Below are 18425 nucleotides of genomic sequence, written 5' to 3'. Positions count from 1 at the left end.
TGCTGGGATTATAGGCGTGAGTCACCGTGCCCGGCAAATTTTTGTATTTTTTGTAGAGGTGAGGTCTTACTATGTTGCCCAGGCTGTTCTCACACTTCTGGGCCCAAGCGATCCTCCCACCTCAGCCTCCCAAAGTGCTGGGATGACAGTTGTGAGCCACCGTGCCTAGCCTGCTGCGAGCTCTTGACTTTTTGAGAGGCGCAATGCTCTCTCAATTCTGGGCCCTATGAGTTTTTTCCCCCTTTGTGAAGAGGTAACTTTCCCCAGTTTCTGGGGGACAGTGGTGTTGTCAGAGCTAGATTTTAATCTGGGCCAGTGTGAGAACGTGTGTGTTCACTGAGTAGTGCTGCTGTTAAAACCTGACTCTCGTCGGGGGCATTGGCTCATGCTGGTTAGCACAGTGAAACCCCGTCTCTACTAAAAATACAAAAAATTAGCCGGGCGCCTGTAGTCCCAGCTGCTGGGGAGGCTGAGGCAGGAGAACCGCTTGAACCTGGGAGGTGGAGGTTGCAGTGAGCCGAGATTGTGCCGTTGCACTCCAGCCTGGGTGACAAGAGCAAAAACTCTGTCAAAAAAACAAAAACAAAAAACTTGACTTTCATACCCTCTTCCCCCACAAAAAGAAGAACTCTCATGAGTACAAGAGGGCTGAGTTTTCAGGGAAGCACCAACTTGGGTAGGAATGGGGCAGGTGTGGTTTTCAACTTTGCAGAGAGTCCTCTGCATAGAGATCTGTCTAAAGACTTAGCTTCAGCGGGACACGGTGGTTCATGTCAGTCATCCCAGCACTTTGGGAGGCCAAAGCAGGAGGACTGCTTGAGGCCAGGAGTTTGAAACCAGCCTGGCAACATGGAGAGTCCCTGTCTCTACAAAAAATTAAAAAACAAGCCGGGTGTGGTGGTGCGTACCTGTAGTCTCAGCTACTTGGGAGGCTGAGGTGGGAGAATCGCTGGAGCTGAAGAGGTCAAGGCTTCAGTGAGCTATGATTGCACCACTGCACTCCAGCCTGAGTGACAGAGTGAGACCCTGTCTCAAAAGAAAAAAAAAAAGACTTAGATTGGAGAACCGCAGGTATTGACAGGTGAGTGCTCACCGTGTGCTGGGTGGAGCCTAGTCAAAGGATTCCATGCAAAGCTTGTTTTTTTTGTTTTGTTTTTTTTTCTTTGGAGACAAGAGTCTCTGTCGCCCAGGGTGGAGTGCAGTGGTGCAGTCTTGGCTCACTGCAAACTCCACCTCCTGGGTTCAAGGGATTCTCCCGCCTCAGCCTCTCGAGTAGTAAGGATTAAGATGTGCACCACTGCACCCGGCTAATTTTTCGTATTTTTTATCTCTACAAAAAATAAAAAATAAGGCTGGGTGCAGTGGCTCACGCTTGTAATTCCAGCACTTTGGGAGGCCCAGGCAGGTGGATCCCCTGACGTCAGGAGTTCAAGACCAGCCTGGCCAACATGGTGAACTCCATCTCTACTAAAAATACAAAAATCGGCTCGGCATGGTGGCATGTGTCTGTAATCCCAGCTACTTGGGAGGCTGAGGCAGGAGAATCACTTGAACCCAGGTGGCAGATGTTGCAGTGAATCGAGATTGCACCATTGCACTCCAGCCTGGGCAACAAGAGTGAAACTCCGCCTCAAAAAAATAAATAAATAAAAAGAAAAGATAAAAAATAGCCACGAGTGGTGGTACGTGCCTGTGGTCACAGCTACTGGCTCCGGAAGCTGAGGTGGGAGGATCACTTGAGCCCAGGAGGTGGAGTTTGCAGTTAGACGAGATTGTGCCACTGCACTCCAGCCTGGGTGACAGAGAGAGACTCCATCTCAAAAAAAAAAAATTAAATTAAATTAAAACAAAAAAACAGGCAGGGTGCAGTGGCTCATGCCTGCAATCCCAGCACTTTGGGAGGCCAAGGTGGGCGGATCACTTTAGGTCAAGAGTTTGAGACCAGCCTGAGCAAGATGGTGAAACCCCATCTCTACTAAAAATACAAAATTAGTCGGGCGTGGTGGCGCATGCTTGTAATCCCAGCTACTTGGAAGGTTGAGGCAAGAGAATCGCTTGAACCCAGGAGGCGGAGGTTGCAGTGAGCCGAGATCACACAATTGCACTCCAGCCTGGGCAACAAGGGTGAAACTCCATCTCAACAACAACTAAAAACAATTAGCCAGGCATGGTGGCAGGCACCTGTAATCCCAGCTACTTAGGATGCTGGGGCAGGACAACTGCTTGAACCCAGGAGACAGAGGTTGCAGTGATCTGAGATGGTGTCACTGCACTCCAGCCTGGGCAACAGAGCAAGACCCTGTCTCCAAAAAAAAAAAAAGAAAGAAACGAGGCACAGGGAGGTAGAGTGACTTGCCTGAAGCCACACAGCTGAGAAGTAGCAAGCTAAGGACAGAGCCTAGGTAGTCTGGCTGCAGAGTATGAGGTCATGCCCACGACTCCAGACTCAGGGTCACCTGGGGGATGGCGCTCCCTGCCTCGGTCTCCCTGGAAGTTGGGGTGCAGGGGAGGGGTGCCCATGTACAGAGGGAAGACGGAGATGCCGGGGTTACCCGGGGGATGGTGCTCCCGGCCTCCGTCTCCCTGGGAGTTGGGGTGCAGGGGAGGGGTGCCCAGGTACGGAGGGAAGGCAGCAATGCTGGGGTCACCTGGGGGATGGTGCTCCCCACCTCGGTCTCCTTGGAAGTTGGGGTGCAGGGGAGGGGTGCCCAGATATGGAGGGAAGGCAGAGATGCTGATGCTGTTGCCTCTCCTAGGTCCTGGCGGACACCAAGGAGCTTGTATCGTCCAAGGTGTCGGGGGCCCGAGAGATGGTGTCTAGCGCCAAGGACACGGTGGCCACCCGAGTATCGGAGGCGGTGGATGCGACCCGCGGTGCTGTGCAGAGCGGCGTGGACAAGACAAAGTCTGTAGTGACGGGCGGTGTCCAATCGGTCATGGGCTCCCGCGTGGGCCAGATGGTGCTGAGTGGGGTCGACACGGTACTGGGGAAGTCGGAGGAGTGGGTGGACAACCACCTGCCCCTTACAGATGCCGAACTGGGTAAGTGTGGCCAGCGGGCTGCTCTGGGACCCCTCCCCAGGCCCCATGACCGGAAGCTGCTGTCAGCCTCCTGGGGTCTGTGCCTCATTGCCACCTCGTCCCTGCCACCTCTCCCGGGCATCTTGGAATCTCATCACTAATACAGTCCCCTCTGTCCTGCTCACCAGCTCCCACCCTCACCCACCACAGTCTCCTCCCCACAGCAGCCACCAGAGGGCGCCTGTGACTACCTGAGTCAGCCCGTCCCTCCTCTGCCCATAGCCCTCCATGGACCCCACCTCCCCTGGGGTCAAAGCCCAAGTCCTCGTCACAGCCCATAAGGTCCTGCACAACCTGCCCTGTCCTCTCCCTGCCCTCCTCCTCTTCCCCTTCGCTTACTCCGCTCCTGCATAAATACGTGACTAAACTTGAGATCTCACTGAACTATGACAACAATGCTGGTGTTCCTGCCAGGCCAGACATCCCACTCCAGTCATCTCGGTCATATACTCGCACTCCCTGCACTATTTATTTGATATTCTTCTTTAATTAATTAATTAATTTATTTAGAGACAGAGTCTCGCTCTGTCACCTAGGCTGGAGTGCAATGGCGTGATCTCAGCTCACTGCAACCTCTGCCTCCCGGGTTCAAGTGAGTCTCCTGCCTCATCCTCCTGAGTAGCTGGGATTACAGGCACCTGCCACCACACAGCTAATTTTTTGTATTTTTAGTAGAGACGGGGTTTCACTATGTTGGCCAGGCTGGTCTCGAACTCTTGACCTTGTGATCTGCTCACCTCGACCTCCCCAAGTACTGGGATTACAGGCATGAGCCACCATGCCCGGCCCTTTTTTATTTGTTTGTTTTAGAGATAGAGTCTCACTCTGTTGCCCAGGCTGAAGTGCAGTGGTGCGATCATAGCTCAATGCAGCCTCAAACTCCCGGGTTGAGGCAAGCCTCCCATCTCAGCCTCCGAGTAGCTGGGACTACAAGCATACACCATCATGCCCAACTAATTTTTCTTTATTTAATTTTTTGTAAAGACGGGGTCTCCCTCTGTCATCCCGGCTGATCTAGAACTCCTTGGCTGGAGTGATCCTACTGCTTTAGCCCCGCTAAGTGCCGGGATTGGGATTTTTACAAATAAGTAGCTTAGGATATAGGCAGGGCGCGGTGGCTCAGCCTGTAATCCCAGCACTTTGGTGGGCCGAGGTGGGCAGATCACTTGAAGTCAAGAGTTTGAGACAAGCCTGGCCAACATGATGAAACCCGGTCTCTACTAAAAATACAAAAATTAGGCCAGGAGCGGTGGGTCACGCCTGTGATCCCAGCACTTTGGGAGGCCGAGGCAGGCGGATCACAGGGTCAGGAGATCAAGACCATCCTGGCTAACACAGTGAAACCCCATGTCTACTAAAAAAAAAAAATACAAAAAAATTAGCCCGGTGTGGTGGCAGGTGCCTGTAGCCCCAGCTACTCAGGAGGCTGAGGCTGGAGAATGGCGTGAACCTGGGAGGCGGAGCTTGCAGTGAGCCGAGATCATGCCACTGCACTCCAGCCTGGGCAACAGAGCTAGACTCCGTTTCAAAAAAAAAAAAAAGAGTAAACATTATAAACATTAGCCAGGTATGGTGACAGGCGTCTGTAATCCCAGCTACTTGGGAGGCAGAGGTTGCAAGATTGGGCCACTGCACTACAGCCTGGGTGACAGAGTGGGACTCCATCTCAAAAAAAAAAAAAAAAAGCATGGGTACAGTAGGAGCAGGATTAAATAAATACATGCAGCTGGGCACGGTGGCTCATGGCTGTAATCCCAGTACTTTGGGAGGCTGAGGCGGGTGGATCACCTGAGGTTGGGAGTTCGAGACCATCCTGACCAACATAAAGAAACCCCATCTCTACTAAAAATACAAAATTAGCCGGGCATGGTGGCGCATCCCTGTAATCCCAGCTAACTTGGGAGGCTGAGGCAAGAGAATCGCTTGAATCCAGAAGGCAGAGCTTGTGTTGAGCCGAGACTGTGCCATTGCACTCCAGCCTGGGCAACAAGAGCGAAACTCCGTCTCAAAAAAAAATAAAGGCCGGGCATGGTGACTCATGCCTGTAATCCCAGCACTTTCAGAGGCTGAGGCAGCTGGATCATGGTCAGGAGTTTGAGACCAGCCTGGCCAACATGGTGAAACCCCATCACTACTAAAAATACAAAAATTAGCCAAGCATGGTGGCACGTGCCTGTAATCCCAGCTACTCAGGAGGCTAAGGCAGGAGAATCACTTGAACCCGGGAGGCGGAGGTTGCAGTGAGCCGAGATCATGCCATTGCACTCCAGCCTGGGCAACAGAGTGAGACTCTGTCTCAAATAAATAAATAAATAAATAAATACATGCATATATACATATGAACCTACGAACATGGGATGAGGCCAGGCGCGGTGGCTCACACCTGTCATCCCAGCGCTTTGGTGGGAGGATCGGTTAAGCCCAGGAGTTCCAGACCAGCCTGGACACCATAGTGAGACCCCATCTCTACAAAAAATTTAAAAATTAGCCGGGTGTGCTAGTGCACGCCTGTAGTCCCAGTTGCTATTTGGGAGCTGAGACAGGAGGATCACTTGAGCCTGGGAGTTCAAGGCTACAGTGAGCTATGATCGCACCGCTGCACTCCAGCCTGGGCAACAGAGCGAGACTGTACTTCAAAATATAAAAACCGACAAACAGATCTAAACATAGAAAAGGTACAGGAAGCCAGGTGCAATGGCTCACACCTGTAAACCTAGCACTTTGGGAGGCTGAGGTGAGCAGATTGCTTGAGTCCAGGAGTTCAAGACCAGCCTGGGCAACATAGTGAGACCCCATTTCTACAAAAAGTACAAAAATTAGCCAGGTGTCTTGCCGTAGTCCCAGCTTTATGTAGTCCCAGCTACTCGGGAGGCCAAGGTTGAAGGATAGCTTGAGGCTGGGAGGTTGAGCCTGCAGTAAGCTGAGGTCGTGCCACTGCACTCCAGCCTGGGCAACAGACCGAGACCCTGTCTTAAAAAAAAGAAGAGAAAGTACAGGAAAAATACGGTATATATGGTATTATAATCTTATGGGACCACTGTAGTATATGTGGTCCATTGTTGGCTGAAATGTCATTATTCTCTTTTTTTTTGAGACGGAGTCTCACTCTGACCCAGGCTGGAGTGCAGTGGTGTGATCTCGGCTCACTGCAGCCTCCACCTCCCGGGTTCAAGCGATTCTCCTGCCTCAGCCTCCCAAGTAGCTGAGATAACAGGCTAGTGCCATCACACCTGGCTAATTTTTGTATTTTTAGTAGAGATGGGGTAGTGCCATGTTGGCCAGGCTAGTCTTGAACTCCTGACCTCAAGTGATCTGCCCGCCTTGGCCTCCCAAAGGGCTGGCATTACTGGCATAAGCCACTGTGCCCGGCCTACGGTATTATAATCTTATGGGAGCTCTGTAGTATATGTGATGTATTGCTGGCTCGAATGCTGTTATTCTCTGCAGGACTGCATAATGAACATTCAGGGCTATATTCACAGGTTGTCCAAGGCAGGTCTGGCCTGCAGGCCATAGCTTGAGACCCTCCTGCTAGTCTAAGGTCTCTGATTCCTGTGAGGTTGAATTTTCCTTATCCCCATTTTGCAGATAGAGAAAACCAAAGCAGAATCCCTTGCTCCCAGGCCTTCGAGGTTTATAAGAAGTAGAACTGGGGTATAAACTGGACAGCATGGCCGGGCGTGGTGGCTCACGCCTATAATCACAGCACTTTGGGAGGCCGATTCGGATGAATCACTGGCGATCAGGAGTTCGAGACCAGCCTGGCCAACATGGTGAAACCCCGTCTCTACTAAAAATACAAAAATTAGCCGGGCATGGTGGCAGACGCCTGTAATCCCAGTTACTCGGGAGGCTGAGGCAGGATAATCACTTGAACCCGGGAGGCAGAGGTTGCAGTGAGCTGAGATGACACCACTGCACTCCAACCTGGGCAACAGAGCTGGACTCCATCTCTAAATAAATAAATAAACTGGACAGTGTGATTCTTGGGACCATCCGCATGGGATGAGCCCGGCTGTGTGTTCTGGTCTTCACAGAGACCCTTCTCCTTTTCCTTTCAGCCCGCATCGCCACGTCCCTGGATGGCTTCGACGTCACGTCCGTGCAGCAGCAGCGGCAGGAACAGAGCTACTTCGTACGTCTGGGCTCCCTGTCAGAGAGGCTGCGGCAGCACGCCTATGAGCACTCGCTGGGCAAGCTTCGAGCCACCAAGCAGAGGGCACAGGAGGCTCTGCTGCAGCTGTCGCAGGCTCTAAGCCTGGTGAGGTTCTGGGGTGTCGGGGCCCTGAGCAAGCAGCCTTCACCCCCCAGCAGACACCCACCCAGAGCTCAGTGTCTTATTGCTAACCCCTCTGTAGGCTGGCAGGGCCATTCCCGCTTGCTCCTGGCACTGTATCTGGTTGTACACTTACTTGCTCAGGCTGCTGCCACAAACCACACTGGGGCCAGGCACAGTGGCTCACACCTCTTTGTGTGAGTCCCTCAAGTGCTTTGGGAGCCCAAGGCAGGAGGATCGCATGAGTCCAGGGGTTTGAGACCCACCTGGGAAATATAGCAAGACCCCATCTCTACAAAAAATAATTTAAAACAATTAGCTGGCTGTGGCGGTGTGTGCATGTAATCCCAGCTACTTGGGAGGCTGAGGTGGGACGATTGCTTGAGCCCAGGAGTTGGAGGCTGCAGTGAGCTATGATTGTGCCACTGCACCGCAGCCTAGTCAACAGAGCAAGACCCCATCTCAAAAAAAAAAAAAAATTGCAGCCAGGTGCAGTGGCTCACGCCTATAATCCCAGCACTTTGGGAGGCTGAGGCGGGTGGATCACGAGGTCAGGAGTTCAAGACCAGCCTGGCCAACATGGTGAAACCCCATCTCTACTAAAAATACAAAAATTAGCGAGGTACAATGGTGGGCACCTGTAATCCCAGCTACTCAGGAGGCTGAGGCAGGAGAATCACTTGAACCCGAGCGGCAGAGATTGCAGTGAGCCGAGATCATGCTACTGCTCTCCAGCCTGGGCGACAGAGTGAGACTCCATCTCAAAAAAAAAAAAAAAAAAAAAAATCGCACTGTCTGGGAAATGTAAACAACAGATATTTATTTTCTCACATTTCTGGAGGCTGGAAGTCCAAGATCAGAGTGTCCTTTTGGGGCCTCTCTCCTTGGCTTGTAGACAGCCATCCTCTCTCCGTGTCTTCACGTGGTCGTCCCTTCCCTCTGTGTATGTCTGTGTCCTAATCTCTTTTTTTTCTTTGAACGGAGTCTCACTCTGTTGCCCAGGCGAAAGTGTAGTGGTGCAATCTCAGCTCACTGCAACCTCCGCTTCCCGGGTTCAAGTGATTCTTGGGCTTCCACGTCCCGAGTAGCTGGGATCACAGGCACTTGCCACCATGCCTGGCTAATTTTTGTATTTTTAGTAGAGATGGGGTTTCACTATGTTGGCCGGGCTGGTCTCAAACGCCTAACCTCAAGTGATCCATCCACCTCAGCCTCCCAAAGTGCTGGGATTACGGACACGAGCCACCACACACAGCTCTAATCTCCTTATTTAAGGAGCCCAGCCCTTTATGGATTGGAGCCCACCCTAATGGATAGCTTCATTTACCTTAATGACCTTTTTTTTTTTTTTAGAGACGGGCTCACTCTGTTGCCCAGGCTGGAGTGGATGATCATGGCTCACTGCAGCCTCTAAGGTGCACCCATCTTGGAGCATATGTCTGCCATTATTCCTCTTTATTTATTTTTCTTTTCTTTTCTTTTCTTTTTTTTTGAGACGGAGTCTTGCTCTGTCGCCAAGGCTGGAGTGCAGTGGCGCGATCTCAGCTCACTGTAAGCTCCGCCTCCCGGGCTCATGCCATTATCCTGCCTCAGCCTTCCGGTAGCTGGGACTACAGGCGCTGGCCACCACGCCTGGCTAATTTTTTTTTTCTATTTTTAGTAGAGATGGGGTTTCACAGTGTTAGCCAGGATGGTCTTGATCTCCTGACCTCTTGATCCACCTGCCTCGGCCTCCCAAAGTGCTAGAATTACAGGCGTGAGCCACCACGCCCGGCCTTTTTTTTTTTTTTGAGACAGAGTCTTGCTCTGTCACCCAGGCTGGAGTGCAGTGGCGCGCAGTCTCTGCTCACTGCAAGCTCCGTCTCCTGGGTTCACGCCATTCTCCTGCCTCAGCCTCCCGAGTAGCTGGGACTACAGGCGCCCGCCACCACGCCTGGCTAATTTTTTGTATTTTTAGTAGAGACGGGGTTTCACCGTGTTAGCCAGGATGGTCTCGATCTCCTGACCTCATGATCCACCCGCCTCGGCCTCCCAAAGTGCTGGGATTACAGGCGTGAGCCACTGTGCCCGGCCGACTATTTTTCTTTTCTCTTAAACTTTGTGTAATATATAGAGATGAGATCTCACTGTGTTGCCTAGGCTGTTCTGGAGCTACTGAGCTCAAGTGATCCAACCCCCTTGGCCTCCCAAAGCGCTGGGATTGCAGAAGTCAGCCTGCTTCATTCCTTTGGAAGGCTGAGTCATATTTCATTACAAGCACTTTTTTTTGTTTTTTGTTTTTTGTTTTTTTTTGAGACAGAGTCTGGCTCTGTCACCCAGGCTGGAGTGCAGTGGCGCAATCTCAGCTCACTGCAACCTCCGCCTCCCAGGTTCAAGCGATTCTCGTGCCCCAGCCTCCTAAGTAGCTGGGACTACAGATGTGCACCACCATGCCTGGCTAATTGTTGTATTTTTAGTAGAGACGGGGTTTCACCATGTTGGTCAGGCTGGTCTTGAACTCCTGAGCTCAGGTGATCCGCCCACCTCGACCTCCCAAAGTGCTAGGATTACAGGCGTGAGCCACCATGCCCAGCCTACAAGTACTTTTTAAGCCTTTGCTAGTACCATCTGCTCATGTCCCATTGGCCAAAGCCAGCCACGTGTCCAGGCTCCCTTGCAAGCGCAGGAGAAATTGACTCAATGGGAGAAGCTACAGGGGATGTGCAGCCCTTCTTTGCACCAACCACACAGAGCCTGAGTATGTCAGTGATTAAACCAAAGGCCCCAGAGATCACCGTAGCCAGGAAACCCTTCCTCCCTCCCTCCCTTTCTCTTTTCTAGACCGTCATGTAAGTCAGATGATGGAAGGATTCCCTGGGTTCCTTCTGGAATCCCGTCTCTCCCAGGGGAGCCTCCTTCCCTCACCTCTCTCTCCCCTGCCCCAGATGGAAACTGTCAAGCAAAGCGTTGATCAGAAGCTGGTGGAAGGCCAGGAGAAGCTGCACCAGATGTGGCTCAGCTGGAACCAGAAGCAGCTCCAGGGCCCCGAGAAGGAGCCGCCCAAGCCAGAGGTACCCATGAGGGACTGGGGGGTGGCCTGGGGTACTTGGAGTCCCGATGCCACTCTGTATACCTCTACTTCATGGGCCTACCTGCTTCGAATGATTTCCCTAGCCTCACGTGTTTTTGGGAGCTAATGACACCTCCTTCAGGAAGCCTGCCTTGATTTCTCCTCTTGGGCATGCATAGGTATGGCTTCTTTTTTTTGTTTTGAGACGGAGTGTTGCTCTGTCACCCAGGCTGGAGTACAATGGCATGATCTTGGCTCACTGCAACCTCCACCTCCTGGGTTCGAGTGATTCTCCTGCCTCAGCCTCCCTAGTAGCTGGGATTATAGGCACTCACCACCACGCCTGGCTAATTTTTTTGTATTTTTAGTAGAGACAGGGTTTCACCATGTTGGCCAGGCTGGTCTTGAACTCCTGATCTCAAGTGATCCGCCCTTCCCGGCCTCCCAAAGTGCTGGGATTACAAGCGTGAGCCACCGAGCCCGGCCCCTAGCAGCAACTTCTGACCAGTATTCGCCGGCCCCCTCCACTCTATCTCAAGCCTTGGCCTCTTGTGTTCTCTAATGGGTCTCGCTGCCTGTCCCACCACCCACTTAAGCTCCCCAGGGGCAAAAGGAAGGTTGCAGTGAGCCGAGATCGCACCACTGCACTCCAGCCTGGGCAACAGAAGGAGATTCTGTCTCAAAAAACAGAAAATGTCCTGAAATTAGATGAAGGTAATATTTGCACAACCTTGTGAATATATTAAAAACTAATGAATTGTACACTTCAAAGGGTGAGTTTTATGGTGTGTGGATTATATATCAATTTTTGAAATATTTGTTTATTTATCTTTGAGACAGCGTCTCACTCTGTTGCCCTGGCTGGAGTGCAGTGATGCCATCACAGGTCACTGTGGCCTCGCCATGGCAGGCTCAGGCAATCCTCTCGCCTCAGCCTCCCGAGTAGCTGGGAACACAGGCTCATGCCACGATGCCTGGCTAATTTTTTTTTTAAGTTTTCGTAGAGACAGGATCCCACTGTGTTGCCCAGGCTGGTCTTGAGCTCCCAGCGTCAAGCAATACTCCCACTTCGGCCTTCCAAAGCACTGGGATTACAGGCATGAGCCACCACACCCGACCCCAGCTCAATTATTTATTGATTGAGATGGAGTCTCGCTCTGTCACCCAGGCTGGAGTACAGTGGCGTAATCTCAGCTCACTACCAACTCTGCCTCCCAGGTTCACACCATTCTCTTGCCTCAGCCTCCCGAGTATCTGGGACTACAGGCGCCCGCCACCACGCCCAGCTAATTTTTTTTTTTTGTATATTTAGTAGAGACGGGGTTTCACCGTGTTAGCTACTATGGTCTTGATCTGCTGACCTCGTGATCCGCCCGCCTCAGCCTCCCAAAGTGCTGGGATTACAGGCAGGAGCCACCGCACCCTGCCTATTTATTTATTTATTTATTTATTTATTGCTCTGTCGCCCAGGCTGGAGGGCAGTGGCACAATCTCAGCTCACTGCAACCTCTGCCTCCTGGGTTCAAGTGGTTCTCCTGTCTCAACCTCCCCAGTAGCTGGGATTACAGGCATGCGCCACCACACCCGGCTAATTTTTGTATTTTTAGTAGACACGGGGTTTCGCCACGTTGGCCAGGCTGGTCTCAAACTCCTGACCGCAGGTGATCCATCCACATTGGCCTCCCAAAGTGCTGGGATTACAGGCGTGAGCCACCGTACCCGGACCCAGATCAATTTTTTAAAAGCTGAAATGAGATCATATCGAAAGCACATAGTAAGGGCTACAAAAGTGACATGTATAAAGATATCGTGAATATCGCTATAAATGCAAATTGTTCGGGAGGCAGAACTAGACCACCTGCTGCCTAAAACTGTCTCCTGTTTCCCCGACTGCTAAGCACAGCAGCCAGAATGACTTTTCAAATGAAAAAACCAGATCTTATCTCTCTCACGTGGGCACCTTCCCGTAATCCCTGGCTCAAGTCCAGAGTCCTCCAGCTGCCAGGGCTCTGGGCAAAACCCTACCTCCCAGTGCGTGCCTTTTTTTTTTTTTTTTTTTTTTTTTGAGATAAGAGTCTCACTCTGTCACCCCAGCTGGAGTGCAATGTCATGATCTCGGCTCACTGCAACCTCTGCCTCCCGGGTTCAAGCGATTCTCTTGCCTCAGCCTCCCGAGTAGCTGGGACTACAGGCACCTGCCACCACGCCCAGCTAATTTTATTTATTTATTTATTTTTGAGACAGAGTCTCATTCCATCACCCAAGCTGGAGTGCAGTGGCGTGATCTCGACTCACTGCAGCCTCCACCTCCTGGGTTCAAGCAATTTTCCTGCCTCAATCTCCCAAGTAGCTGGGATTACAGGCGCCCGCAACCACACCCGGCTAATTTTTTTGTATTTTTAGTAGAGACAGGGTTCCGTCATGTTTGCCAGGCTGGTCTAGAGCTCCTAACCTCAAGTGATCCACCCGTCTTGGCCCCCCCAAAGTGCTGGGATTATAGGCCTGACCCACTGCGCCCGGCCTAATTTTTGTATTTTTAGTAGAGACGGGGTCTCGCCATGTTGGCCAGGATGGTCTGAAACCCTGTCTGTGCTCATCTCACTCTCTGGCCAAGGAAATTTTCAAGGACCTGATTTCAACTACGTTCTCCCCCAGTGGTTTACAACTTCTGCCTAGAAAGTTCTTCCAGGCTGTCCCAGCCTGGCTTCCACTTTCTGTTTTTTAAGTTTTTTTTTTCTTTTTTTTTGAGTTGGAGTCTCGCTCTGTCGCCCAGGCTGGAGTGCAGTGACGCCATCTCGGCTCACTGCAAGCTCCGCCTCCCAGGTTCACGCCATTCTCCTGCCTCAGCCTCCTGAGTAGCTGGGACTACAGGCGCCCACCACCACACCCGGCTAATTTTTGTTTGTTTTTTTAGTAGAGACGGGGTTTCACCGTGTCAGCCAGGATGGTCTCAATCTCCTGACCTCATGATCCGCCCTCCTCGGCCTCCCAAAGTGCTGGGATGACAGGCGTGAGCCACCACGCCCAGCCTTTTTTTTTTTTTTTAACAGTTTTATTGAGATATCATTTGCATACCATACAAGTCACGCATTTAAAGCATACACATCACTGGTTCTTAGCATTGCACAACTATCCCTATCTCATCTCATGCCCCTAAAAAGAAACCCTTTTCCCATCAGCAGTCACTGCCCCATTTTCTCCTCCTCCCAACCACGTATCCCCTCCTGCCTCTGTGGATGGGCCTGTCCTGGACATTTCATAGAAATGGGATCACACCCTGTTTGGCCTTTTGTGTCTGGCTTCTTGCGCTGAGCGTGACGTCCTCAGGGCTCATCCACGCTGTGGCCTGGGTCAGATCCCCGTGACTTTCCATGGCTGAGTCATATTCTGTTGTATGGATGGATCACATTCTGTTCACCCATTTATCAACTGAAGGACACTTGAGTCGTTTCTACTTTTTGCTATGGCCCTATGTGCATCTCTTTGTGTGTGGACGTATGTTTCCGTTTCTCTTGTGCACACACCCACAACTAGAATTGCTGAGTCATATGATAATTCTATGGTTTAACATTTCGAGGAACCGCTAGACTGTTTTCCAAAGTAACTATACCACCAGCAATACACGAGGCTTCCAATTTCTCCGCCTCTTGACTGACCGTGGGTATCATCTGATACCCTGTGGGGTTTTGTTTGTTTGTTTGTTTTTGAGACAGAGTCTCGCTCTGTTGCCCAGGCTGGAGTGCAATGGCATGATTTTGGCTCACTGCAACCTCCGCCTCCTAGGTTCAAGCAATTCTTCTGCCTCAGCTTCCTGTGTAGCTGGGATTACAGGCACATGCCACCACGCCCGGCTAATTTTGTATCTTTAGTAGAAATGCGGGTTTCACCATGTTGGTCAGGCTGAACTCCTGACCTCGGTGATCCACGCGCCTTGGCCTCCCAAAGTGGTGGGATTACAGGCATGAGCCACCATGCCAGGCCTCCTTATGGTTTTGATTTGCATTTCCTCAATGACTTTTATAAGGTCAAACAGCTTTTCATATGCTCTCCCTATATCTTCTTTGGTGATTTGTCTATGCCTTTTAAAAAATTTGACTAGTGGCCAAATGCAGTGGCTCGTGCCTGTAACTCCAGCATTTTGGGAGGCTGAAGTGGGCAGATCACTTGGACCCAGGAGTTTAAGACCTGGGCAACTTAGTGAGATCCTGGTTCTACAGAAAATTTTAAAAATGTAGCTGGGCATGGTAGTGAGTGCCTATAGTCTCAGCTACTCAGGAGGCTGAAACGAGAGGATAATTTGAGCTCAGGAGTTAGAGGCTGTAGTAAGCTATGATCACGCCACTGCACTCCAGCCTAGGCGACAAAGTGAGATCCTGTTTCTAATTAAAAGAAAGGAGTCTGGGCGCGGTGGCTTATGCCTGTAATCTTAGTACTTTGGGAGGCCGAGGAGGGCCAATCACTTGAGGTAGAGTTCAAGACCAGCCTGGCCAACATGGTGAAACCCCATCTGTACTAAAAATGCAAAAGTTAGCCAGGCGTGGTGGCATGCACCTGTAGTCCTAGCTATTCGGGAGGTGGGGTAGGAGAATCGCTTGAACCCGGGAGGCGGAGGTTGCAGTGAGCCAAAATCATGCCACTGCACTCCAACCCGGGCAACAGAGCAAGACTCTATCTCAAAAAAAAAAAAAAAAAAAAAAAAGGCCGGGTGCGGTGGCTCACGCCTGTAATCCCAGCACTTTGGGAGGCCGAGGCAGGAGGATCACGAGGTCAGGAGATCAAGACCATCCTGGCTAACATGGTGAAAACCCATCTCTACTGAAAATACAAAAAAATTAGCCGGGCGTGGTGGTGGGCGCCTGTAGTCCCATCTACTCGGGAGGCTGAGGCAGGAGAATGGCGTGAACCCTGGAGGCAGAGCTTGCAGTGAGTCGAGATGGCGTCACTGCACTCCAGCCTGGGCGAGAGAGCGAGACTCTGTCTAAAAAAAAAAAAAAAAAGTTTCGCCTATGGAAAGGGTTTTCCCCAAGGTCAGTGGTAGAACCCCTCTTCCCCTCTTCCCCTCTTCCCCTCTTCCCCTCTTCCCCTCTTCCCTCTTCCCTCTTCCCCTCTTCCCTCTTCCCTCTTTCCCTGGCTTCAGCTCCGATCGCCTTTCCTGAAACAAATGGTCCTGATTGGCGTCCCCATCTCCCTTCTCAGCAGGTCGAGTCCCGGGCACTCACCATGTTCCGGGACATTGCCCAGCAACTGCAGGCCACCTGTACCTCCCTGGGGTCCAGCATTCAGGGCCTCCCCACCAATGTGAAGGACCAGGTGCAGCAGGCCCGCCGCCAGGTGGAGGACCTCCAGGCCACCTTTTCCAGCATCCACTCCTTCCAGGACCTGTCCAGCAGCATCCTGGCCCAGAGCCGCGAGCGCGTCGCCAGCGCCCGCGAGGCCCTGGACCACATGGTGGAATACGTGGCCCAGAACACACCTGTCACGTGGCTCGTGGGACCCTTTGCCCCCGGAATCACTGAGAAAGCCCCAGAGGAGAAGAAGTAGGGGGAGAGGAGAGGACTCAGCGGGCCCCGTCTCTCTGCTGCAGCTGTGCTCTGGAGTCCTCAACCCGGGGCTCATTTCAAAATGATTTTCTAGCCACTCCTCCCAGCTCTTCTGTGCTGTCCACTTGGGAAGCTAAGGCTCTCAAAACAGGCATCACCCAGTTGACCCATCTCTCAGCTTCTCTGAGCTTGGAAGAAGCCTGTTCTGAGCCTCACCCTATCAGTCAGTAGTGAGAGATGTCCAGAAAAAATATCTTTCAGGAAAGTTCTCCCCCGCAGAATTTTTTTTTCCTTGTTAAAAATCAGGAATATAGGCCGGGCGCGGTGGCTCACACCTGTAATCCCAGCACTTTGGGAGGCTGAGGCGGGCGGATCACCTGAGGTCAGGAGTTCGAGACCAGCCAGGCCAACATGGTGAAACCCCCGTCTCTACTAAAAATACACACAAAAAAATGAGCCGGGCGTGGTGGCAGGCGCCTGTAATCCCAGTTACTCAGGAGGCTGAGGCAAGAGAATCTCTTGAACCTGAGAGGCGGAGGTTGCAGTGAGCCAAGATCGCGCCATTGCACTCAAGCCTGGGGGACAAGAGTGAGACTTAGTCTCAAAAAAAAAAAAAAAAAAAAAAAGAAAATCAGGGATATAGTTCATATCCCACTTCTTTGTTTACACTGATGTCCCTGGATATCAGCCTGTAGCTAATGGACTTGGGATTTCTGGTCTAAGTGGGCCTCCTGGGGATGGGGTGGAACACTGAGCTTCTGAGCCTCATTGTAGAGTAGAAAGGTGCTGGGGCCTGTCTGGTAAGCCTTGTTGAAATGCTCTGGTATTCAGTATTGCCTTAATAAACTTCACCCACAACTGCATACAGGCCATGTGTGTATGTGTGTGTGTCTTCATCTGTCCCTGCTGCTAGAACAGAAATATCTTAGGCAGGGTAATTTATTTATTCATTTATTTATTTCATGGAGACGGGGTCTTGCTGTGTTGCCCAGGCTGATCTTGAACTCCTGAGCTCAAGCGATCCTCCCGCCACTTCCTCCCAAAGTGCCTGGCCAGGCTGGGTAATTTATGAGCAACAGAAATTGATTTCTTACAGTTCTGGAGGCGGGGAAGTCCAAGATCAAGACACTGGCAGGCCTGGCACAGTGGCTCACGCCTGTAATCCCAGCACTTTGGGAGGCCGAGGTGGGAGGATCACTTGAGGCCAGGAGTTTGAGACTGGCCTGGGCAACATAGCAAGACCCCATCTCTACACAAATTTTTTTTTTTTTAAGTTAGCCAGGCATGGTAAGGTGGGAGGGTCACTTGAGCTCAGGAGTTTGAGACTGCAGTGAGCCAAGATCGCACTACTGCACTCCAGCCTGGGCAACAGAGCAAGATACCATCTCAGAAAAAAATCCAAGTGACAATCTACAGTGTTTCTCTACGGTAGCTACAGAGAAGGGGAACTTCAGGGACTTCTCCCAGGGACACGGAGAAGATACATTCTCAGTCTTACTAAATACTGCTGGACTGTTGCCCAAATCATTGTCAGTCTTTTCACTCCCACCCTGAGTCCATGAGGGGGCTCATTTTCCCTGTCACCAACCACGTTACTTTCTCTTTGTTAATCTGTATTGAAGTTGAATTCATATGCACCCAAGTATATGAATCTTAAATGGACAGTTCAATGAATGTTACATAGGAATCCACTCCCTTTAACCAACAGCCACATCAAGGGATTACTGGTGCACGCACCACCATGCCCAGCTAATTTTTGAATTTTACTAGAGACGGGGTTTCGCCATATTGGCCAGGCTGGCTTTGAACTCCTGACCTCAAGTGATCTGCCCGCCTCGGCCTCCCAAAGTGTTGGATTACAGGCGTGAGCCACTGTGCCAGCCGTTTTTTTTTTCCTCGCTCTTTTTTTGAGACAGAGTTGTACTCTGTCGCCCAGGCTGGAGTGCAGTGGTGCTATCTCAGCTCACCGCAACCTCCACCTTGCAGGTTCGAGTGGTTTTCCCGCCTCAGCCTCCCGAGTAGCTGGGATTATAGGCGTGCACCACCACACCCGGCTAAGGCTGGAGTGCAGTGGCGTGATCTCGGCTCACTGCAAGCTCCACCTCCTGGGTTCATGCCATTCTCCTGCCTCAGCCTCCTGAGTAGCTGGGACTACAGGTTGCCCGCCACCACGCCCGGCTAATTTTTTTGTATTTTTAGTAGAGATAGGGTTTCACCGTGTTAGCCAGGATGGTCTTCATCTCCTGACCTTGGCCTCCCAAAGTGGTGGGATTGCAGGCGTGAACCACTGCGGCCGGCCCTCATTTTTTCTTTATTTTTAATTTTTGTAGAGATGGGATCTCACTGTGTTGCCAGGGCTAGTCTTGAACGCCTAGGCTCAAGCAATCCTCCCGCTTCAGCCTCCCAAAGTGCTAGGATTACCGGCATGAGCCACCGCACCTGGCCTGTTTCTTTCACTGAAGAAGAGAAGGGGCAACTG

General features: G+C 51.5%; 1 protein-coding gene across 1 annotated transcript in view; it reads left to right on the top strand.

The window, feature by feature from the left end:
- The window catches only part of PLIN3 (perilipin 3), a 30054-nt gene extending 13245 nt beyond the window's left edge, over positions 1 to 16809 (top strand). Inside the window, exons 5-8 of the mRNA XM_054466411.2 lie at positions 2757 to 3042; positions 7143 to 7342; positions 10282 to 10407; positions 15603 to 16809. Of these exons, the coding sequence (XP_054322386.2) occupies positions 2757 to 3042; positions 7143 to 7342; positions 10282 to 10407; positions 15603 to 15947 (957 nt within the window). The 3' untranslated portion in view covers positions 15948 to 16809. The remainder of the gene's footprint in view (positions 1 to 2756; positions 3043 to 7142; positions 7343 to 10281; positions 10408 to 15602) is intronic.
- The last annotated feature ends 1616 nt before the right edge of the window (positions 16810 to 18425 follow it).

Source organism: Pongo pygmaeus, chromosome 20, assembly GCF_028885625.2.
Source record: "Pongo pygmaeus isolate AG05252 chromosome 20, NHGRI_mPonPyg2-v2.0_pri, whole genome shotgun sequence".
In the NCBI taxonomy this organism is placed as follows: domain Eukaryota; kingdom Metazoa; phylum Chordata; class Mammalia; order Primates; family Hominidae; genus Pongo; species Pongo pygmaeus.
The sequence above is the reverse complement of the archived record's forward strand: the minus strand, read 5'-3'. Positions and strand labels throughout refer to the sequence as shown.